We start from the raw sequence: 25,169 nt of genomic DNA on the forward strand, positions 1-25,169 counted from the left end.
TCCTGTTCATAAGTGAAACACCAAACCAAGATGACAGATATTAGTTGAAAACAAAGGGGCAGAAAAATCCATCAAGTAGGTGCAAATAAAAAGAAAGCAGATGTGGCAAAGCTGTATTAAGAAAAAAAGCATTAGGGACTTCCCTGGTGATCCAGTGGTGAAGAATCTGCCTGTCAATGCAGGAAACATGGATTCAATCCCTGGTCCAGGATGACCCTGCATGCCTCAGAGCAACTAAGCCTGTGCTCCAGAGCTGCAGAGCCACAGCTGCTGAGCCTGTGCACTGAAACTACTGAGGCCCGCGTGCCAGAGCCTGTGCTTGACACAAGCGAAGCCCCCACAAGAGGAAGACCACGCACTGGAGCGAGACAGGGGCCTCCCCGCTGCTCGCCGCAGCTAGAGGAGGCCAGTGTACAGCCACAAAGACCCATTTATTTTATGTAAAAATAAAAAATAAGTAAATAAATATTTTTTAAAATACAAGGAGAAATGGGCAAAACATAATAAAAGCACAAAACTTTAGTACACTTCTCTTAGCATTTAATTAAAAAAAAAACCTGTAGAGAACTTGGAGGATTAGACTCTAAACCATTTTTTTCACATATCGGAAACTGGGATACATAGTACAATGCTTACTAAACAGAACAGACATTTTAATTATTCCTTAGGAGTGTCACTAAATTGATAGTCTCATAATCAATGGCATCTTAGAATGGATAAAATATGTGACATCAAACTACACAGAATTTACGGAAATACATACTCTTCTTAAAAGTCCATGGCAAACTTATGAAAACTGACCATACACAGGCCATGAAGAAAACCTCAGTAAGTTTCCCCAATGAGAAACTGTATCAGCCACACTGATCTTAACAAAATAAAACTAGATTAACAAAATAATAAACATACAAAATCTACTCAGAATATGTAAAACACTAAAAATAATTCTTAGGCAAAAAATAAGTTAAAACTACAATTACATATTTTTTAGAAATTTCAGTTACAGTCTCATATGTCAAAATCTAGAAGATAGGGCCATAAGTTATTCTACGAAGAAACTTTCCCATTGCAAATGCTTTTATCGGGTTGGCCAAAAACAGGTGGGAGAAAACCTAGTGAACCTTTTTGGCCAACAGTATTATTAAGGCAGAAAAAAGGGGAAAATACACAAATTAATCATTAACTTTATTAAAGACTTTTCAAAATACAAAAATTCTGAGAAATAAATTTAAAAGCAAAAAGTAATGAACTAGAATGCAAGCCCCAACAGAATTAAAAATTACAATCTATTAATTGCACCTTTTAAAAAAGAATAAATAATCATCTACCAAGTCTTTTCCTTTCAAAATATTCACACAGATAAGCAACATGAGACAAACAATAAAATAACTCTCAATACAGAATTTAAAGCATAAAAGACATGTACAAATTTTACATTATTAAATTTGAAAATCTTAATAAAAGGCAATTCTTTGGAAAAAAATTATCAAAAGTGACTAAAAACCCTGAATAATAATTGAGGAAGAAAGAGTTGTCCAATATTCCCCTCAAACAACATCAAGTCCATGTAATTTTGAAACTAATTTCTATCATACCTTCAAGGAATAGACAATTTCTATGCTAAAAATGATACAAAGCTCAATTCATTTTCATAACCCTGATGGTAAAACCTGTCAAAAACTGTATACCCAAATAGTAATACCAATTAAATTTATAAATACACATGCAAAAGTCCAAACAACATATTAGCAAATTAATGCAACAGTACACCATGATCAAAAGGGTTCATTCTAGGAATGTGAGGATGACATCATTATCAAATCTATGACTAACACTAAGAGAAAAAAGCAAAGGAAAGAAAAATCCCATGGTTATCTCACTAGATGCTAAAAAAGGCTTTTGATGAAAACTTAACATCTGATACTGATAAAAACAGTTAATATCTTAGTAATAGAAGGGTACCTCCTCCACACAGTCTATTGAAATGAATGACAAGCACAGAACTTAATGATGATACATTAGAGGTAGTTTCACTAAAGACAGAAAAGATAAGGGTGACTACCATCACTGCTACTATTTAATATTATTCTGGAACTTCTATCTAACAAAAGAAACCAGAAATGAGGTTTGGATATTGGAAAGCCCTTACAAGTGATTAGGATTTAGAGAAAACTATTATTTTCTAAAACCTCAAGCAAATAAAGCAAAAAAAAAAAAAAAAAGAGAGAAGAGAGAGAATTAAGTCACACAAGACATATACAACAATCAACTGCTTTTCTTTAAAACAGCAATAACCAGTTTGAAAAAGATGATGGAAAAACAGTTCCCAGTCACAATAACCACAAAATATATAACCACTCAACATGACTATTACTGGAAATGCAGATAACAATTGGGGGAAAATTAAGACTCCTGTAACTTTCAAAGTCACATAAAGGGTAAAACCTTAAAAGCAAAAGAAAGAAAAACAAGTGCATGTTTTTATCACCTTGGGCTTGTAACAGGTTTTTTTAGACTTTCACATCAAAGGCAGTAACTACGAAGAAAATGTAGCTCTGACCACATAAAAACTTTCAAGTATTACATTGCGAAATATCCCATACAGAAAGGCAAAGAAAAAATGACAACACTGGGGAAAGAATCGACAGTATATGACAAAGAGTTAAGATATTTAACAATACAATGAGTTCTTATGAAGCCAGTACAAAAACCTGAAGATCTCAATAGGAGGAAAAAGTGGCAAGAGGTTTGAACAAGCAGTTCATAAAGAATACTAAAACATAGCCAATAAAGATTAAAAAGTTGTTCAATTAATTGGTAATCAGTTCAGTTCAGTTCAGTCGCTCAGTCATGTACGACTCTTTGCAACCCCGTGAACCACAGCACGCCAGGCCTCCCTGTCCATCGCCAACTCCGGGAGTCTACCCAAACCCATGTCCATCAAGTCAGTGATGCCATCCAACCATCTCATCCTCTGTCATCCCCTTCTCCCGCCTTCCCATCTTTCCCAGCATCAGGGTCTTTTCCAATGAGTCAGCTCTTCGCATCAGGTGGCCAAAGTATTGGAGTTTCAGCTTTAGCATCAGTCCTTCCAATGAACACCAAGGACTGATCTCCTTTAGGATAGACTGGTTGGATCTCCTTGCAGTCCAAGGGACTCTCAAGAGTCTTCTCCAACACCACAGTTCGAAAGCATCAATTCTTCAGTGCTCAGCTTTCTTCACAGTCCAACTCTCACATCCATACATGACCACTGGAAAAACCATAGCCTTGACTAGACGGACCTTTGTTGACAAAGTGATGTCTCTGCTTTTTAATATGCTATCTAGGATGGTCATAACTTTCTTTTCAAGGAGTCAGTTCAGTTCCGTCACTCAGTCATGTACAACTCTTTGCGACCCCATGAACCACAGCACACCAGGCCTCCCTGTCCATCACCAACTCCCGGAGTCTACCCAAACCCATGTCCATCAAGTCAGTGATGCCATCCAACCATCTCATCCTCTGTCATCCCCTTCTCCCGCCTTCCATCTTTCCCAGCATCAGGGTCTTTTCCAATGAGTTAGCTCTTCACATCAGGTGGCCAAAGTATTGGAGTTTCAGCTTCAGCATCAGTCCTTCCAATGAACACCCATGACTGATCTCCTTTAGGATGGACAGGCTGGACCTCCTTGCAGTCCAAGGGACTCTCAACAGTCTTCTCCAACACCACAGTTCAAAAGCATCAATTCTTTGGCACTCAGCTTTCTTTATAGTCCAACTCTCACATCCATACATGACCACTGGAAAAACCATAGCCTTGACTAGACAGACCTTTGTTGGCAAAGTAATGTCTCTGCTTTTGAATATGCTGTCTAGGCTGGTCATAAATTTCCTTCCAAGGAGTAAGCATTTTTTAATTTCATTGCTGCAATCACCATCTGCAGTGAATTTGGAGCCCAGAAAAATAAAGTCAGCACTGTTTCCACTGTTTCTCCATCTATCTGCCATGAAGTGATGGGACCGGATGCCATGATCTTAGTTTTCTGATGAAGGGATGCAGCCAAAGCAAAAACACCACCCAGTTGTAGATGGGACTGGTGATAGAAGCAAGGTCTGATGCTGTAAAGAGCAAAATTGCATAGGAACCTGGACTGTCAGGTCCATGAATCAAGGCAAATTGGAAGTGGTCAAACAGGAGATGCCAAGAGTGAATATCAACATTCTAGGAATCAGCGAACTAAGATGGACTGGAATGGGTGGATTTAACTCAGATGACCATTATATCTACTACTGCGGGCAGGAATCCCTTAGAAGAAATAGAGTAGCCATCATGGTCAACAAAAGAGTCCGAAATGCAGTACTTGTATGCAATCTCAAAAACGACAGAATGATCTCTGTTCATTTCCAAGGCAATCCATTTAATATTACAGTAACCCAAGTCTATGGCCCAACCAGTAATGCTGAAGAAGCTGAAATTGAATGGTTCTATGAAGACCTACAAGACCTTCTAGAACTAACACCCAAAAAAGATGTCATTTCATCATAGGGGGCTAGAATGCAAAAGTAGGAAGTCAAGAAACACCTGGAGTAACAGGCAAATTTGGCCTTGGAATACAGATTGAAGCAGGGCAAAGGCTAATAGAGTTTTGCCAAGAAAATGCACTGGTCATAGCAAACACCCTCTTCCAACAACACAAGAGAAGACTCTACACATGGACATCACCAGATGGTCAACACCGAAATCAGATTGATTATATTCTTTGCAGCCAAAGATGGAGAAGCTCTATACAGTCAGCATAAACAAGACCAGAAGCTGACTGTGGCTCAGATCATGAACACCTTATTGCCAAATTCAGACTGAAATCGAAGAAAGTGGAGAAAAGCACTAGACCATTCAGGTATGACCTAAATCAAATCCCTTATGACATACAATAGAAGTGAGAATTAGATTTAAGGGACTAGATCTGATAGACAGAGTGCCTGATGAACTATAGACGGAGGTTCACGACATTGTACAGGAGACAGGAATCAAGACCATCCCCAAGAAAAAGAAATGCAAAAAAGCAAAATGGTTGTCTGAGGAGGCCTTACAAATTAATAATCAAATAAATGTAAAATAAAATAACATACCATTCATTTTCTTCACTCTCAAGTCAGAAAGGATAAAAAAATAATACCCTGTGTTGCTGAAAATATGAGAAAAATAGTAAAACTTTTCTGAAGGAAGATTTTACAAAATGTAACAAAAGTCTCAACAAAACATGTAATTTGGGGACATCCAAATACCACTTCTAGATTACCCTCAAAATTAAGCCATTAAAAAGAAAAAAAGATATGCTACAAAAATATTCATCATTGTGACAGTTTATAATAAGCAGAAATTAGAAAAGTAAACATTCAAAATAAGGCTGGATGACTAAATGATAGTACACCACATTATACAGTGTAACATCATACAGCAACCGTTAAAACGACATTAACGGAAAGGAAGAAGGCCTTGGGTATCAAGGGACGTGCAAGTGACAGTCACAATTTTTACTTTAAAAGAGGAAACGTGGGCATCCCTGGTGGCTCAGTGTAAAGAATCCACTTGCCAGGGCAGGGGACACTGGTTGGATCCCTGGTCCGGCAAGATCTCACATGCCTTGGAGCAGTAAGCCCATGCGCCAGCTACTACTTAGCACGCACACTGCAACCAATGAGGCCTGGTCACCTAGAGCCCATGCTCCGCAACCAGAGAAGCCACCAGTGAGAAGCCCGAGCAGCGCAATGAGAGCAGTCCCTGCGTGCCGCAACTAGAGAAAAAGCCTGCGCAGCCATGAAGACCCAGCACAGCCATAAATACATTTTTTAAAAGATGAAATGTGTGTATGTTTTATACATTTATATGTGTGTTAATATATACATTTTGTCCTTTTAAAAAAATTTAAAAGGACAAAAATGTTAACTGTTTTATTTCCAGACAATGGGATTATCAGAGTAGTAATTATCTAAGTTGTGCCAAAATTTAGTGGCTTAAACAAAAAAAGACATTCATTAAATCCACTTCTACGGGAAAGGAATTCGGGACACAGCTTAGCCAGGTGGTTCTGCCTCAGGGTTTTCCATGAGATTTCAGTCAGGATATTGGCTGAGGCTACAGTCATCTGAAGACTTGACTGGGGATTCAAGGATTTGCTTCCAAGAAGACTCAGTCACACGGCTCCTGGCAGGACCAGTTCCTTGCTGCGTGGACCCCTTCACAGACAGGTACGCTGCATCACAGGGCAGCTGGCAGCCCCAGAGCCAAAAGTGATCGAGAGAGAGCAGGACGGAAGATACGGTGTCTTTTACCACCTACCACAGAAAGTCACACACTATTAATCCTGCTACACTGTACTCATTAGAAGCAAGTCACCAAGTCCAGATCACACTCCAGGGGAGAATTAAGAATAAAAGAATTAATACTATTTCCTTCTTGAAGGAAACAGTACCAAATCTGTGGTTATATTTTTAAATCCCCAAAGCAGGTGCCCTGTGGCATACTCAGAAAAAGATAATTTATTTACTAAATAGAAAAGTTAATCTCACATATACACACACACAGGTACATACATAGATGGAGACAGTTTAAAAAAAACAAATATCCTCAGTAAGTATAAGTGTCTGCCAAAAAAGGTAACACGATCCTAAGTTGGAAGCACAAGCAAAGGGCACAGAGAACCAGTTCTATGGTATTCTGTACCATGTAGACGATATCTAAGATGTCCTGTTCAGCTCTGAGTGCTACTCTTACTAAAATCTAGGTGGAAAACCAACAGACAGGAGTGCATCTCCTACACAAAGTTACTTCTGCATGAGAAACAGTCTGGAGGAAAATGGTATTTGATTTCAAAGAGAAGACTCAACGGGGCAAAAAATCAAGAAATCATTGCCTTAGAAATGAATGAAGAGTTGCCATGTGGAAAAGTTAAAAGTCTTAAGAGTCAGAACTTGAACCAATGAATCAGAGTCACAGGTATGCAAAGTGGCTCATACAAGAACTTTCTAACAATAGGCTGTTAAAAGCAAGAATGAGGTACTCGTGACTGCTCCTGGAACTACAGGAGTCTGCGGAGATGCTGCCACTCCCTCAGTTGCTTCTGAGGGTCACGTCCAGTTGGTTGTTCCCTACTCACACTGATGTGGCTAGTGAGAAACCAAGCCCGTGGCCTCTCCCACAGCAACATACTGACGGGAGGGCTTCAGCCACAAGGCATCTGTGAAATGTACAGTGTTTGGGACAGGACAGTGCCTGGCACATAGTATGCACTTTATAAACGTTAGCTATGATTTCTGCATTGACTTAAAATGTGACAAGATCTTCTCTAAGATTCCTTTCAATTTCTAAGACTTCAAAACTAAGCTAAAATCACTGTAATTAACTACTATTCCTGATGGTCAATTTCAATAAAATACTTAAGGGTAGGAATGACAAAATTAATCTTCAATGACAGGATGGCTGGCCATGCTTTGGGAAACTGGAAAGAACAGAGGCAATCACTTAAACAGAAATGTCAAAACTACAAAAATCAAAACTTAACACATTCAAACAAGTCATCCCTCCCTGATGTACACAGTCTGCTTTCTGAAATAAAGGTATTTTAAAAAGGAGACACAAAATGGACTACTTCACCTACTTGGAGCAAATTAGATTACTGCAACTAGTTTATGAACCCAAGCCTGCCAACTACCCACCACAACTGAAAACTTACTTTTTGGGAGCCAGCAGCCAGGACATTCTGCCATGTTGCTACAGGTTCTGTAGCTACGTGCCACTCTGGGTAAGTTTTCGTGAGTAACTTCACAAAGGTGGATTTTCCCACAGCTGCAATGCAAACAGCATGTATTGGGACACTTCCCAAATCAGGTTACAGGAGAAGGCTGCTACTCAACTCTTCCACAAACACCCAACTCAGCAGCCACATCACTGTCAGACAGATGACAGGTCATGCCATGCCAACCAGAGTCACCATGATGAATGCAGGTAACAGGGAGGAAAAATACCCCTAAGATTGGATTTGTAATTTTATTGCCCCAACCTCCCAGAGGAATAGAGTATTTAATAACAGTTAAAAATGGAATACTCTCAAAAGTAGACGAAATCAACTACATATGTTATAAACCTTGAATCACAGTCAGTTATTCTGTGACAGTATAAAATTGCAAGTTTTTCTATAGAAAATGAAGACAATGACCCTCATGCATTCAACAAATCTAACCAATACTCAGGGAGTGCTATTACGTGCTCAGAACCGTCTGGCACTGGTGGTACCACGGTAAACAAAACACAGATTTTTTGTACGGATTCTGCCCTCACAGAGCTTGTGTGAGAGACAGACACCAAGCAAACACATGAGTAACTAACAACAAACTGTGATAGTGCTAGGAAAGAAAAATGCATGCTGACTCTAATGTAGCTCGAAAGATCAAGGAAGGTTCCTCTGAAAAATGTGACCTGAGGTGAGACCTGAAAGACGAGGACTGGTCAGGTCAAGGGTGGGGTAAGGGGAGAGAGAGCAGCCAGGCCAAGGATGGGGGGAAAGGTCAGGAAAAGAGAAAAACAGTGCACAAGGGGAAAGAAGAGAATCTGTGGCCGTGAAGAAGGCACTGCAGCGACAGTGTGGTCAAAAGAGGGAGAAGGACGGCAAAAAGTGAGCGTGGAGAGGGCAGCAGGCAGGGCGGGCCAGGCCACACGGGGCCTTGTACCATGCGAAGAAGGGCAATGGGAAACCACTGAGGAAGAGTTTTAAGCAGGAAAATAACAAGTTACCACCTCATTTTTAAAAGACACTCCACCAGCTAGGTTGGAACACAACAGGAGCTTCAACCAAGGCAACAGCAGAGGAGGTGGAAAGTAGTGACTGCTATGAGAAATATTCTGGAGATGAAATTAACCCAGTACCACAACATTTAAGTTCCCTCTTCCCATTTACACCAACATCTAGCCCACACCTTCCTAAATTCCAGACTAAGAGCCCTCCAGACATTTCCACTTGAATGTCCCACAAGCACCTCGAAGTACTGACATTTGCTAAATGAACTCACGATCTTCCCGACCAAACTGAGCTTCCTCCCATATCCCAATCTCAGGGCACAACAGCACTATCCACTCAGTCACAACTTCCTCCTCTGCCAAACCTCAAGTGGCCGCCAAGTGCTGTTAAACATGCCTTCTAACATGTTGAACATGCCTTCTAACATGTTGAACATGCCTTCCCCATCTGTCCTTCTATTCCCATTTCCCACTCAAGACCAGGCTCTCATTTCTTGCCTCTCAAACTCTGGCCTTGCCCTCTTCAATCCATTATTCATACTGCAGCAGCCACACCACACAAAATAACCCTGCCTAAAATCCTCTGACAGGTCCCTACTCCCTTCATGACAAAATTCAAACCCTTTAGCATGGTGTATGACGGTGGTGGTGACGATGAAAGTCTCTGAGTCATGCCTGACTCTCTATGACCCCATGGACTGCAGGCCACCAAGCTTCTCTATCCATGGAATTCTCCAGGCAATAGGTTGGAGTGGGTTGCCACTTTCTTTTCCAGGGGATCTTTCTGATCCAGGGATCGAACCCAGGTCTCCTGTATTGCGGGCAGATTCTTTACTGTCTGAGCCACCAGGGAAGGCCAGCATGGCCTGTAAGACATATAAAAACCTGGCCTCTGCATAGACGGTTCTGCCTTAGCTTCTCTTCAGACACCCAGAGCTCCCGCTGGACCAAACGCCTTGCAACTTTAATCAGGCCGTGTGGTCTGCTGCAAATGTGCCTTCGCATGTGCTTTCCCACTTCCTGGGGAACCTCCTCTCCTCCTCTGACCAGCTACTACTCAGTCTTCAGGATTCTGCTTAGATACGCATCCTGTGTGCAGCCTTTCAGGACCTCACACCTATAAGCTGGATTGGCCCGGCAATGCTTGTGCTTGGCCTGGCGACGTGGATAAGACTCCATCACTGCCACTGTAATTCTGTTTCTCTAAGTAGAAGACGGGGTTCCTCCAAGGCAGGAACCAAAGCCCAGACTAATGACCCAGCCGAGTGAATCAAACATACATTATTAATTTCAGTTCCCTACGAAACCCACATCTATTAAAAACCAAAACATCCAAAACAATTGAGCACTTGGAGCTCAATCTCCCCTATCAGAGATGATCTTTCTCAAGTGAATTCCACCCTTAGAAGGAACCCAAATGGAACTAAGAGAAGGAAAGGGGAGGCATCCTTCCTTCGATTCTATCAGCCATTCATGGTTGATGACTGGGAGTAAAGAGATGTCTCAGCAGGAGAGCCCACACATCCAATATGTGACATTTATCATACACTGCTCCAACTCCTCTCTGAACACAGGGGGTGAAAAACACACAACAGAAATCTGTGCATTTTGTACAGTCATGCTCATCTCTCAATCCCACGTCCACCGAGCTCCTGCGCGCCTCTGCCCCTCCCACACTTCCATGAATAAATGCCTTTCCCTGCTCTGTTCGGCCTGTGTCTAAATCCCTTCCCCATCATGCCCAAGGCCCACCTCTTCCACAAAGTTCAGGACATCTCTAGCTCACACCAAATTCCTACCATGTTGGGCAGTTGACTCAAACAAATATTTATTAACTGCCTCTGATACATTTAGCATTCAATTGGTTTGATTTTTCATGGGTCTCAATTTTGGTTTCCTAACAGGATCTGAATCTCTGAGGTTGGACCCCCAGGAATCCACATTTTTCAAGTATGCCCTAAGTGACTGTGATGTAGACTTACATTTCAGATTGTATCCAGAACAATCTGATCACAATCAACAGAGGTGGTTTTTAAAAAATATAGGTTCCAAAACCACATCCCAGACTACCAAAGAAGACCTTCTGGGCTTGTCATGGAGTGCCCAACAGGGCTGCAGGAACTACAAGCTGGTTGAATTTTCTATTATCAGACATCTGCCAGCCCTGAATCGTCCCTAGTTCAAAATATTTGGCAGAGATGGTCAATATTTAGATTGCAGGTTTTTGATGAAAGCTAAAACATGGTTCCTGGCTATGGGCTGAAAAACTATTTTAATTCACATGAAAAGATGAAGGTAACTGATTTCTTACATGGGTGGGGTAAAATGGTTGTTTGAATTAAATTTTTTTAAAGTTAAAAACAACTACCCAAGGAACAATTGCAGATGGAAAGGAAGGGCCCTGAGGGGTAGGGTGTGCCAACTTCACATCTGAGATCAGACACTATTAGTTCATCCAAGGGCAGTCAGTACTCTGAGAAACCGACTGGTGCTATTTAAACACACAAAACCCGGAATGCCAATAAACGAGATGTAATGGGAAATACACAGTCCCAATTACTGGAACAATCACACCAGTGCAACACCCCCAACTTGCACACCACTCCCCATTCCAAAAATTTTGGAAAGCCACTTTAAAAATGAGAAGCTAGACTTTCAGCAAAGAATAACAATGAATGCTGATGGAAGGTCCTAGGAACTTTGCCATCCATGTCACTGTAGGGCTCGGAGAGCCTGGGTAATTTACCATAGAATGACCACAGAACTGCACTCCAGTGGAGCTCAGCTGTGCCAAGCACCACCCACCAATACAGAATGATTATTTTTAAAAATAATTCAAAATTATGTATTTATAATACATAACTTTTTTGGGGGTTATGATACTTGACCATAATAGTTTTTTTCTTGTTCCTAAAAGGAAATGAAACTTAAAAAGTTTTATTTTTTTAAGACTTAGGTTTTAAAATATTCCCAGGGGTTTCCTAAGAATGGTGCTGTCTAGTTCTCCACTGCTACACTGGTTTCCTCCTAGTGACCAGAACATCTGTGTCCAGACGTTCTCTTCTTCAGAGTAACACTGGGCCAGCTGAAAAATGCCTCCCCCTTGTCTGGTCTCTATACTGAGCACCAGCGTCTTCTGATATCATTATCTCAGACTTAAAACAATTAACTGTTCTTTTTCAGTATACGTCTAATATCATGAAACTTGGGAGGTTTCAGGCCTCATAAGCAGCATTAAACGCTCCCTTAGGGCCTTGGCTATCACTGTACTGTATTATGTGTGCCGTGACTTGAGAAAGGGCGGGAGGTACTTTGTGATTAGAGCACATTACATCAACAAGTTGACTTTTATTAGCACCAGTATTGTCATTCCACAGGATGGATCAAACAGTTCTGTTGTTAACATTCATCTTTTCCTAAATCATGTTTTTTTTTCCTCCCACAAGTTTTTCTATAAACTAGCAATACAATGCCTGTTACAGCTGCTGCAGCTGCTGCTAAGTCACTTCAGTCATGTCCGACTCTGTGCGACCCCACAGATGGCAGCCCACCAGGCTCCCCTGTCCCTGGGATTCTCCAGGCAAGAACACTGGACTGGGTTGCCATTTCCTTCTCCAATGCATGCAAGTGAAAAGTGAAAGTGAAGTCGCTCAGTCGTGTCTGACTCCTAGCGACCCCATGGACTGCAGCCTACCAGGCTCCTCTGTCCATGGGATTTACATTATACTAAAACCTAGTAGTTAAGATAGTATCTTGATGTAATGCTTACAGCTGTAGTTCATGGGAGCCTCTTAAATATACCATGATCTCTAGGCATTTTCTTCTGAACAAGATGTAAAATCCTTTACCAAGAAGCAAGCAAAAGCAGTAAATATAAAACTGCCTATCTTTAAGCAAAAAAATTCTTCCAAAGAAAATTTAAAGCCTTTATTTCAGGAACTATATCTGATGCTATATTCATTCATTCAACCAACAGATGTTTACAGAGTAGCCACTAACGGCGGGTACTATAACTAAAATGAAGTAAGCTGAGATGCTGCCCTCAAGGAACTTATATTGAGACTCTGAGCATAAAAGCATTCTGGGAAAAAAATCATCAGCTGACTTAAAAGAAACTTGATATATTTCAGCCCTGATTACTTTCTCTTCTTTTCATGAGAAGAAAAAAAAAATCATTGTTAAAAAAAGAGAAAAAAAAACAGTCCTCACAACTTCCAAAGTGTAGTTAAGCTTCTGCACTCAGCACAGACCTTTGCTGGTCCGGAATGCCCTCCCCAGCTCTGCCCACCAGCTGATTCATCCTTTCAGTGTCTCCTTCTCAGTGAGGTCTCCTTGAACTCTCTCCAGCTCCACTTTATCCCTGGGCAGAGTTAATTACTGCCTGTTCTGCTTTAAAAGGCATCACAGTGTAATTATTTGTTGACTCATCAGTCTCTCCAGCTAGACTGGGAACTCACGTTTTGAAGACAGGGACCAACCTTATTTCCTTTGCATCCTGAGTATCTGGCCAGGTGCTAAGAAGGAGATGGATGGATAGAATGATGTAAATCACAGAAACAGAGAATCCAATTTATTCCTAACATTGTATCCAATATACAAAGATTCCTTTTTTCCCTAGGAATCTTGCCCAAATGTTTACATTTAATGAAAATAAAAGATGACATTAGCAATGTTAAATCACTAATTTTGAATGCTGGAATGTTATTAGGAACGCTCTCCACTGCTTTACATACAAGCCTCTAAATGGCAAAAGAGAGGTTTCTTCTCTGCTGGGTCTTTGAAAACCAAGACGGGGGAAAAAAAAAAAAAGAGACTAGTCTGAGATGACTCACTAACAAAAGTTCCTACAGCAATCCTTTATTCAATTTAGGTTTGTAAACACAAAATAACTGACTTTGGAAGGTGATAATACACTTTAGTGATGGATACACTTATATAAAAAAGATAGGGTAGGTATTTTATTTTTTAGATTTTAAGGGATTCTAGATCCCAAGCTTTGACTTTTAATCATAACATATGGCTCACAACTCATGCTAGATGCCATTACTTGCTGCTTCACTGATCCATTTCCTTACGTGCTACTGTGCGTACCTGCGGGGTCAGATAGCCAACATTTAGAGCAGAAAACAAGACAGGTCCCTCTAAACTTATCTAACTCCAGCTGGGACAGGGGTTCACCTTCCCCTGTTCAGGTTTCCTGAATGGATACTCCGACTTTTGGGGGTGGGGGGGAATGTCACCTGTGGTTAGAGAACAAGATAACTGTTTGATTGTACAAGCAGTTTATTGTGTTTCCTCTGTGGATACCAATGACTAACTTGCACACGGCTATGACAGCCCAGGATTCAAGCATCTAGCAAACACTGAATGAGTACAATAGGCCACACATGGGTTAGATGCTGGTGACACAACGATGAACAAGACACTCTGTGGCTAATCCAGGAAAAGTACTGAGGGTGTCAACAATCTCAACAGAACCCAAGTGCTGCAGAAGTTGTGGGTACAAAATGTTATGTGAGCACACAGAGGAGGCAGTGCCCAATTCTGTCTGGGGAGAGTCATCACCGTGTGGGGGTGATGGAGAATAATATAATAGGAGATAAAACTAGAAAGAGCCAGATTAAGATCCCCCAGTCCACTTCGCATTAGTCACTTCCTTTGGGCAACTGCACTCACTTCCAAGACTTCAACAACTACCCTGACAAGTCAACAACCTCCATGTCTGGGACTGCAGCTCCAATCTGTCTATGCACTTCAGGCACTTACTCTAATCTACCTCAGAACATCTATCTCTTGTCTCAGGCACCTCCTCCAAACGTCACTCTTACGTCCCAAGACTGCTTCTTCCTTCATTTCCATCCTCAGTTTTCAGTCAGTGTCTAAATTAAGGCTCCTTATCTCTCACCTCCAAGTGGTCACCAGGTCCTGTCAATACCACTTCCAAAATCTTTCTCAAACCATCATGATGTCTGATAATGTCCACCATTCTCTCTGTTCAGGCCTGCATCTTCCCTCCCTCCAACTACAATGGCCACAAAGCCTAGTCTGTCTACACCAACATTCATTCAACAAACTGCATGCAAGGCATGATGGGTACTGCAGCAAATAAGACATACAAAATGCCCACTTTATGAAGCTTTATTTTTATTCATTCATTCTAGTCCATTTCCTTTTAAACATTAATCTGGCCATGGCACACACTAGCTTTAAGTCTTCAGTAGCCTCCCATAGCCTACGTGAGAAACTCCTCGCTGTTCAGCGTCTGGCAAATCCTACCCTTCCAAATTCTTGTTCTGCTATCCTCTCACAGGCCCTTCAAACTCCCAGCACAAGCCTGATATTAAAACTGCATGTCTCCTGAGGCTCTGTGTTGGCAAATATTACTTCCTGTGCCTGGAACACTCTTTCCTCTGGGGGAGGAATTCCTACCCCAGAGATTCCAAGTCTCCATGTCCGAACATAGCACTCATCACTTGGTATAGAAACGATGCTTATAAGTCCGCTCCTCCCACTTAGCTGTGAGTTCCTTACAGGAGAAGGCCTGGACCACATCTGAGTCTACCTCCACAGCAGGCACACACTGAGCTTTGGCTGCAGGAAAAAGCAAGGAGGTGGCCCAGAAATCTGGAAAGGATAAGAAGAAAAGCAAAAGGCAGGAAAACTGGGATAGGCACTTCAAATTTCACTTGATCATCTGTCCAAACCACTTATTTTGTGAAGTACTCTGTTCCTCTCTGGGCTCTGAGGACAAAGTTTCCTTTAGCAGCATGTTTCCCAAAATATAGGACAGAAAATCTTTTTTAAAAAAAACACCATGAGGCAGGTAGCCCCTCTCATTCCCTTCAATGTTTCTGATTTAGCTGGAGAAAAACACACATCTGTGGTGACTGGTCTCACTTAAATTTCAAGACCGCTGAGTCCAAATGGGTCCTTAATGCTGCCCAGCAGTTCTACATTTCTCCTGCTCACTAACCAGACTATTTCATGTCTTTCCTCTCTCCTCACACTGAGCTGATCTTTCTTCCTTCTACTGAGAAACTGACACAACCAGAAGATGTTCCCCAGGTTCCCACTGCACCTACTCAGGTCAGTAATCATTTATGTTGCCATTCTCCCTGTTTATTAGGGATAAACTGCTCCTAGCTAAAGCCAATCTCTCATTCTTAACTTGGGCAAGAGATTCCATTCCTTCCTGCTTACTAAAATCACTCTGGCAAGTCTATCCTCTCTCCTGTTTCACCAATTTTCTCCCCTTCTACCAGCTTATAAATATGATCTAATTCCTCTTACTAAAAGAAAAAAAAATACAAAATCTAACTCTCTCAAACCCTTGTCCCATTTCAGCTATTACTCCACATCTCCCCTTTCAAGGAAAACTCCAAACAGTGGTCTTAACCCACTGTTTCCAATTCCTCACCTCCCATTCTCCTTGAACCTCTACAATCAGACTTTCATGCCCCCACTCCTATAAATTGTTCAAGTTCACCAAAGAGTTCCATTATTCAAACAACATTATACAGTCGATCATTTCTTTCCCAAACACCTTCTTCACTTAGTTTCCAGTATATCATGTTTCTGGCTTTCCTCTCATCTCAGTGGTCATTCCTCCTTTGTCTCTTTTGCTGGTTTCTTCTTATCATCTCAATCTCTCTTAACATTTGCATGCCCGGGACATGGTCCTTTCTATCAACATACATAGGCTCCTGGCTTTAAATACCATCTACATGTATAACTACAATCCAGGGAGACTCAACTCTAGACTCATATATCCAACTGACTATCCAGCCCTACTTAGATATCTAATAAGCTTATAAAAATCTAACATGCCTAAAACCAAAAACTTGAAATCACCCTTCTGTCCCCAGGCTGTTATTCCCACTTTTCTCTAAGAGAATTGGAACTCCATCTTTCAAGTTGCTCAGGCCAGAATGATTCGAGTCATCACTGACCCCTTTTATGTTATACTCCACAATTTCCTGTTACCAATTCCTGTGTGCCCTACCCTAAATGAAATTAGAATCGAATCACTTCTCACCACCTCCACTGTTAACATCCTGGTCCTACACACCATAACTCATCACTGCAGCAACTTCCTGACACCTTCTATTTTCAACAGATCAGCCAGAGTGATCTTTTTATAATCTTAGTCAAATCAAGTCACTTGACTGCTCAAATCTTCCAACAGTTTCTCATCTCAGTCAGAGTAAAATTCCATAATGGACTACAAGGCCTATACAATCTAGCCACCCTTACCCTCTGACCTCATCTCCCTCACCTGCCCCCTTGCCTCACTCCACTCCAGCCACAGCAGCTTTCCTTTTGTTCCCTGAACACATTTCCCAGCTCAGGGCCTCTGCACTTGATCTTTCCTCTGCCTGGAAGATTCTTCTCCACATTACCCACATGGTTCACTTCCTCACCTTCTTCAGGCTTTTGCTCAAATTATCACCTTCTCAGTGAGGCCTGTCTTGACAACTCAACTTAAAATTGCAACTTCCTTCAATTTCTCAATCCTGTATTTCCTCCATCACACTTTTTAATATCTAACATACTATTTATTTATGTTGTTAATTCTGTATCTCTCTCTACTAGAGTCCCATGAGAGCAGAGATTTTATTTGTTCTCTTCACTACTGTATCCTCAGGGCCAACAGCACTGCTGAAATATGGAAGTTGCTCAAAGGGCTATTTGTTGAATGAACAAATTGAGAAATTGTCAGTTTGCTGCTAAAAGTCTTCAATACTTAAAACTTCCTAATCCTTTTTTAGGGCTCAGCACCCTACAGGTAAAAGCCTCAAGTCAGACTTTAGCAACATTAGTAACTAACAGTAACTAATTGAATATTTTGCTTTATTTTGAAATATTTTTATTAAGGTACTGGACTTCTATTCACTCTTACAACAGTTATTTTTAATTTAACACGTTTTTAGGTTTAAAAAGTGAGCTGTTCTAAGAAAAATGTTAAGAAACTATAGTGGGACCAGCAGAGACATGGGAAAAATAGTGAAAGTGATATCTGAATGACTGGAGTTTATGAACTTACGGTAGGGTTGCCAGATAAAATAAGGACACTCAGTTAAATTTGAATTTTAGATGGGGGGGGGGGGGTATGTTCCAAATACCGCATGGGACACACACTAAAATATTGTTATCTGAAATGCTATTTTAAATGGACATCCTTTTTTCCTCCCCTCAATCTAGCAACCTCATCTTAGGAGAACAAAGAAATTTCACCCTTCTCTTTGTCGCTTCCATTTTGATCTACCAAAACAAGATAGCTCTTGTCCCATTAACAGATTGCGTGGTTTTTATGCCTCAATAAACGTATCCCTGTGGGAGAGTACGAAGGCCTGACGTCTGAAAAATCCAAGAGGCAAAGGCACACAGCGCACCTTGAGTGGGGAAAGGTCTGGCAGCTCAGAACAAGGAGCCTGGCCGCAACAGATCGAAAAGGAAGGGCTTCTGGGCCCAACTCCCTTTCCTAGCCTCTCAGGGACCTGCTCTGCGGAGGCCGAAGCCTGGCACCTACTTTCTGGCCCTTACCAATGTTGCCTTCGACGGAGAGCCTTCGGGGACCACGCCCCGCGTGTAGACCCCTGGAAGGGGGCACACCCTCGAGTAAGCGCTGAACCATGAACTTCGAGGGTGCGCGCAGCAACCTTAGATAGAGCCGGCCAGCGGTCATCCTACCCACGATTCACGCAGCGATCACTTCCGTCGAGAGCACTTCCGCCCCCGATACTGCTGTAGAGACACTCCGGCGCACCTTTGACGTCACGCGGGAAGTAGGTGGTGTTGAGCTGGCTCGAAGGGAGGGGCCGAGGCGGGGGGCGGGGGGGGGTGGGGGAAATCTCTCTGTTCTCGCGATATTTGTAGGAAAGTGTTGCAAGAAAGACTTCTAGTGTTGGGTACTGGAGAGTTTAATGAAAGTTGGAGTTGCTGCTGCTTTATTCGCTTGTCTGTTTGTGTTCACTGGAAAAGCAGCATTTAAAAACTGCCATAACTCAACAATTCATCACCTTTGCATATTTGTCTCACTTTAGAATAAATTTCGTAACTAAAGACAAATAAAAATAATTGTAATTTTAAACGAGTTTTTCCCCCAAGCGTTTGTTTTTTGGCTTTTGTTCTAACGTGGGAAGAAATTGGACAGTTTTAAGTAGGAAAATGATGCAGTCTGATGATTTACACAAGTTAACTTCATATTCCGTATAACTTCCACCGCAATGCTGAAATCTTATTGAATAAATTAGCAAGTTAGTGTGTTAGTTACACGCCACCTCTTGTTTCGCTTCTTGAATAAATATAAAGTTCAATCAGTTGATTTGAGTAGTAAGCAAAAAGTCCATAAGGGTGAAGAGGGTGGAGGGCTTCCCAAGTGGTGCAGTGGTAAAGAATCAACCTGCCATTGCAGGAGACTAACAAAGCTGGTTTCGATCCCTGGGTGGGGAAGATCCCCTGGAGTAGAAAATGGCAACCCACTCCAGTATTCTTGCCTGGAAAATTCCATGGACTAGGGGACCCTGTGGGCTACAGTCCATGGGGTCAAAAACAGCAGAGACATGACTGAATCCCTGGGACAGGCTGCAAAGTGAGAGTCCTCGGCTTCTTGCAGGAAGAATTCAAGAGCTAGCCATAGTAAAGTGAAAACAGGTGTATTTAGGAAGATATACGCTCCACAGTGTATGGGCTGTCTCAGAAGGCAAGAGCAGCAGAGGTGTGGAGGTGGTTAGTTTTTATGGGCTGGGGAGTGGGTGGAATATTCTAACATCTTGGAGAAGGGGCAAGGATTTCCAGAAATTGGAGCACCACCCACTTTTTGCCCATTTATGGTCAGCCTCAAAACTGTCATGGTGCCTGTGGGTGTCATTTAGATGCTAATGTATTACAATGAGCATATAATGAGGTTCATCTACTGGAAGTCAAATTTTCTGCCATCTTGGGCCTAGGAGGTTCTAACCTGTTTTTGTGATCTCCTGTTCTTCTTGTTAACTGTGCCATTCTTTTAATGATTGTGCCCTGCTGCCTTCCTGCCAGTCTCAGGACAACTATTTGCAAAGCAGGCACAAGATCCTTTTCCTATATTGATGTTTATATGGGATGGCTGAAGTGACATTCGTATATTTAGATATAGGTTCAATCCCTGGAGAAGGAGATGGCAACCCACTCCAGTATTTTTTTCCTGGGAAATCCCATGAACAGGGAAGCCTGGTGGGCTATAGTCCATGGAGTTGCAAAGAGTTGGACAAAATTGAGCACACACACATACACACACACATTAAAAAATAGATTCTAAATTTATTTAGGATAACCTGGGTAGAGTGCTAAAGGATATTGGAGCAGCTACAATCTGTCCCATTCCCCCACTTCCTCTGCCACAGTCACTTCTCCGTAGAAAAATTACTTCTGTTTCTTTATCTATGTAAACTCCGACTTGGGAAAATATTCCTCCAAAAAAGTTTGAGAAGCTCTCACCATCCTATGGCCTTGTTTGTCTCTTTGCCCTCAGGGTGACTGTGAAGGTTAACTACAAAAGTTTCTGGGAGGTTTAGGTACAGATAGGCAATTAACCTGTTCCTAAAAGTTAGAGCTCCTAAAAATAATTTAACTAATTTATTTACTTATTTTTTAAAATAAGGTGTCTGGCTGCACCTTGTACATGTAAGATCTTAGTTCCCCAACCAGGGATTGAACCCACTTCGCCCCATACCTCAACAGTGGAAGTGCAGAGTTTTAACTACTGGATCACCAGAGAATTCCCTCAAGAGTCATTTAAAACAACTTTTTAGTGAGGCAGAATATGTAGTGAAGAAAAGAGCATGTGTTATAAGTATACAGTTTTATGAAATGTTCACAAACTAAGCACACCCTGTTACCCAGAATCAGAGCAAGAAATAAAGCATTACCACCACCCCCAGAATTCATTTCGCCTGCCAGTTACTACCCCCAAAGTTAACCAATAGGCTGACTTTTAACCGCAGACATTAGTTTTGCCCATTCTTTATGTAAATGAAATCATATAGTAAGTCATTCTTTCATTCAACATAATGTCTGTGAGATTTATGTATGTTATATAGATAGCTGTAGTTCATTTATTCTTGTTGTTGTGTGGTGCTCCATTATGTTATTATACCACCTTGAATTTAATTTATCCATTCTACTCTTGATGGGCATTTGAAAGTTTCTAGATTAAAGCTATAATAGATAGCATTGCTATGAATATTCTTGAGTATGTCTTTGGTAAAGCTAAGAACTCATTTGTCTTGGGCATATGCCTACAATTAGAACTGCTGCATGAGAGGTTATATGTGTGCTGAGCTTTAGTAGATATTCCGAAAGGGTATACAGTTTCACAGTGTTTGATCATACCAATCAAGAGTGCTACCATCAGTGAGTCAGCGCTCTTATAGTTCCACATTCTTGCCAACAATTGGTATTGTCAGCTTTTTTCATTTTATTCATTCTGCTGTATAATGGTGTCTTGCAGTTTTAATCTGCCTTTTCCTGATGATTAATGAAATGGAACATTTTTTTTGTATGTTTATCAGCCATTTCAGTAGCCTCTGTTGTGAAGGACCTGTTCAAGTCCTGTGCCCATTTTCTATTGGCTATCTCTCTTTTACTTATTGTTCTTTGTATATTCTGGATATGAATCCATTATGAATATTTCCTCTCACTCTGTTCCTTGCTTCCAAAAGCTTTTAAATTGGGGGGATGTATACTGTAAAGTAAGAAGCTAAAATGTCTTTTGCCTGTTAGTCATCCCTCAATTATTGATGATCCTTCTATTCCTCTGTATTTCTTCATGCTTGTTTGTTATGTTATACCATGTAGAAAAATTCAACACTTTACTTGATCTTAATTCCAAATTTCCAAAAGAGAGACTCTGATTGGCCCGGCTATGGTCAAAAGGTAAGGGCTCAAGCAACAAATGGGTGTGTTGGAGGCCCACCCCAGGGTGCATGAGGAAGAAGGGTGATTAAAGGGATTGTCAGGAGCAAGGGAGAAAAAACGGTGATCAGTTCTTCCTGGAAGTGGTAAACAGGTTTTGGCCAGAAAGCAGTTGGTGCGCAGAATTATGTCCCATTTGCTTGAAAGAATGAAGTCACTTCCTGCTCCTGGGGGTTGTCAGACATCTGCTGAAGTTTATGAGTAAAAGCTGATGTTGCCCCAGGAGGACTGCAGTCATTCAGCATCCATTCCTTTATCCAGTATAGGCTCAGCATCTACCATGTACTAGACACTCTGTTTAGTCCTTAGAGCTCTGAAGGAATTACCACTTTCAAATATTTGTAAATGCTGCTGTGACAAGTAAACTGATCTGTACTACCAATGTGCCATGCAGCCACTAAAAATGGGGAGATAAGCATACAAAAGGTGACCCTGACCTTCTTCTGCGGCTTGATGTCTGGTCAGTTATATTCTTATCTACATCAAAGATATTCTAACATACTGGATTATGCTAACTCAGTCTGGTTAAACTGGGAAGTATGCTTCCAAAACCCCCTTGCGCTTACTCCTTGGAAGGAAAGTTATGACCAACCTAGATAGCATATTCAAAAGCAGAGACATTACTTTGTCAACAAAGGTCCATCTAGTCAAGGCTATGGTTTTTCCTGTGGTCATGTATGGATGTGAGAGTTGGACTGTGAAGAAGGCTGAGCGCCAAAGAACTGATGCTTTTGAACTGTGGTGTTGGAGAAGACTCTTGAGAGTCCCTTGGACTACAAGGAGATCCAACCAGTCCATCCTGAAGGAGATCAGCCCTGGGATTTCTTTGGAAGGAATGATGCTAAAGCTGAAACTCCAGTACTTTGGCCACCCCATGCGAAGTGTTGACTCATTGGAAAAGACACTGATGCTGGGAGGGATTGGGGGCAGGAGGAGAAGGGGACGACAGAGGATGGGATGGCTGGATGGCATCACTGAGTCAATGGACATGAGTCTCAGTGAACTCCAGGAGTTGGTGATGGCTAGGGAGGCCTGGCATGCTGCGATTCATGGGGTCGCAAAGAGTCGGACATGACTGAGCGACTGATCTGATCTGATCTGATCTGAACAGGGCTTTGAGTTTGAGTTGATCAAAAGAGGACCAGGTTTGAGATTTAGAAAGCAGGATGGGAGCCTCAGCAACTCTGAGGAGACCTTTGTCATTGGTGTGCCCAGAGATAGATGCCAGCTAGTCTTTGAGGCCTAGCAACTCCTCCCTGATTGCCCCACATTTCCCTCCAGACCTCCACTTCCCCAGCTTGTCCCATGTTGGTGCAGTCTCATTCCTATAATAACTCCCTTATCCCCATAATGGGCATGGTGGCTCTGCTTGCCTGAATGAACACTGATAGACCTAGTCATAAAAGGAGGCATATAGGAAACGGTTAAGTGTGTGGGCTCTTGTATTCAGACAGCTGGGGGTGAGGGTTAAGAAAGATAATCCATGTGCAGCGTTTAATGCAATGCCTGCAACACGGTTACCAACCAATAGGGATTACATAATAAGTAATGGCCGCCTTCAGCTTGGCCCTCAGGTCCTAGGATGTTATTTCTATTTAGTTGACTTCCTGTTGGATTTACACACTCCTCAAACCACTGTAACCGATCCATGCTCTCTCTTCTACCAGCACATAACTCGACTTCCCCTGCAGAAGTCTAGGACAGCATTTATTGAAGTGGGGTAAGATCAGGTCAGGGAAAAGGAGGAAGGACTGGTCAGCCTTCCCTTCTTGCCCCATGTGGAGACTCCTCTGTGCCCCTCCACAGTGGGAAGGGTCTGTGTGCCTGGGCATCATAATCCATCTTCCCTGTGCTTTCTCTCCCAATAGCCCATGCCTGTGGCTCTTCTTTGCAAGACAGCTCTTAACCTACTGGAGGAAAGTCTGGGACTTTCTGTCTGCTAAGAAGTGCCATCACCAATCACTGATATATGGCCGTGGCTCCTTGCCTGCAGTAAGGTTTATACTCCAGGGCTCCCTGGAGACCGGGCTGAAGTCACCCTCTTCTGTCCTGCCTCTCTCCTCACTCGCTGGTTTCCAGCGAGAGCACTTCTCTAATAAATCACTTGTATGTGAGTCCTCCTTCCAGGGTCTGCTTCTGGGAAACCCTTTAGAAGACAAAAATCCTCTAGGGATTTTGTTTTTGAAAATATGCCTCTCTACCACAACCCCAGAGGGCAAGTGAGGGGATAGTGGAGGAGGCATGTCTGACCTTGAGTTCTGTAATGCTTTAACTGGACTCCACTGTTTCCATATAGGTGTGTCCGCAAAGACCAGGTGGGCTCTGTTCAGGAGCATCAAGGATGGGACCTGGCCAGGTGGCAAGAGCAAAAGGCACGTTGGCAAAAGTAAGGACTTAGTTCTGCCAATAACTAGCTGGGCAATCTAGCTAACTAGTAAACTAGCTATGAAATGAGAATGATACTAGCACCTGTTTCATAGGGCTGTGGTAAGGATGAAATGAGAAAATCCACGTAACACTCTTAATCCAGTGCCTGGCATATTGTAAGCATTCAATCAATGGTAGCTGTTAGTATCCATTATTCTCCCATAGTATTTTGTGAAGGCTTCTGTTTCTGCTCAAATCATTGTTTTATATGTATGTGTCTGTCTCCTTCTTTAGGCATTGTGACCTTGATGGGCAGAAATCATCTTTGTAGGGTACATAAATCCCATTCAACCTTAACCAGGAATTGTAGATGCCAAAAATTCAAATAAATAAAAAAGTCAAGTAAATACTTGTGAAATAGGAGACTTGACCAAGGGCAGGGAGTGGGTAGCAAATAATCTGAGACAGAGACAGAGAGAAAAGGGGAAGAGGGAGGGAGAAGAGAAGTGCAGGAAGAGAAAATATTCTTCCTGTGGTGCTGCTCCTTTCTTGATTAGTTTTTGGGGCAAAATACAACTTAATCCTCAATGACAAAGGACCTCATAGAGACTTAAGCCCACTATGACCATCCTTCACCTGAGTTTAAATAGCATTGTGTTTCAACCACTCATACGTTACATCCTATAAGTGCTGTGTTTCTCTTTTTGTTCACATTGTCTAGTGTTATCACGCTTGAGTAAAAGGACTTATATCTCTGAAAGCCCTTGTTTCTTAACCCTCCTGTCCCCAAGAGTCATCTAGTCCTCATTCTTACTAAAGTTCAAAGAAAAAGAAAACAAGTTGGTAGAAGAAGCTCTAGGCTTTAGCATCAGATACACATGAATTTTTAACCCTGGTTCTGTGTGATCTTCAGCAAGTTTGTAACTTCTCAGAGCTCAATTTCCTCATCTGTGATATGTAACAGCAGCACCTACCTCATAGAGTCATTGTGTGGACTAGAAATAAGGTGTGAAAAGCCCTTAGCACTATGTGTGAGACATGGCCCAGGAAGATAAAAGACCTTCACACAGAGAAG

General features: G+C 41.9%; 1 protein-coding gene across 2 annotated transcripts in view; it reads right to left on the minus strand.

The window, feature by feature from the left end:
- Positions 1-18,538, minus strand: part of DGUOK (deoxyguanosine kinase) — a 34,325-nt gene extending 15,787 nt beyond the window's left edge. Inside the window, exons 1-2 of one of the 2 annotated variants that reach the window (XM_019969912.2) lie at positions 18,320-18,538; positions 7,716-7,828 (exon numbers count right to left, since the gene is read on the minus strand). In XM_019969912.2, coding sequence (XP_019825471.2) covers positions 7,716-7,828; positions 18,320-18,461 — 255 coding nt within the window. In that variant the 5' untranslated portion in view covers positions 18,462-18,538. The remainder of the gene's footprint in view (positions 1-7,715; positions 7,829-18,319) is intronic. The other variant, XM_019969913.2, reaches the window with a different exon arrangement.
- Positions 18,539-25,169: the final 6,631 nt, after the last annotated feature.

The sequence above is a fragment of the Bos indicus genome, chromosome 11 (assembly GCF_029378745.1).
Source record: "Bos indicus isolate NIAB-ARS_2022 breed Sahiwal x Tharparkar chromosome 11, NIAB-ARS_B.indTharparkar_mat_pri_1.0, whole genome shotgun sequence".
Lineage (NCBI taxonomy): Eukaryota > Metazoa > Chordata > Mammalia > Artiodactyla > Bovidae > Bos > Bos indicus.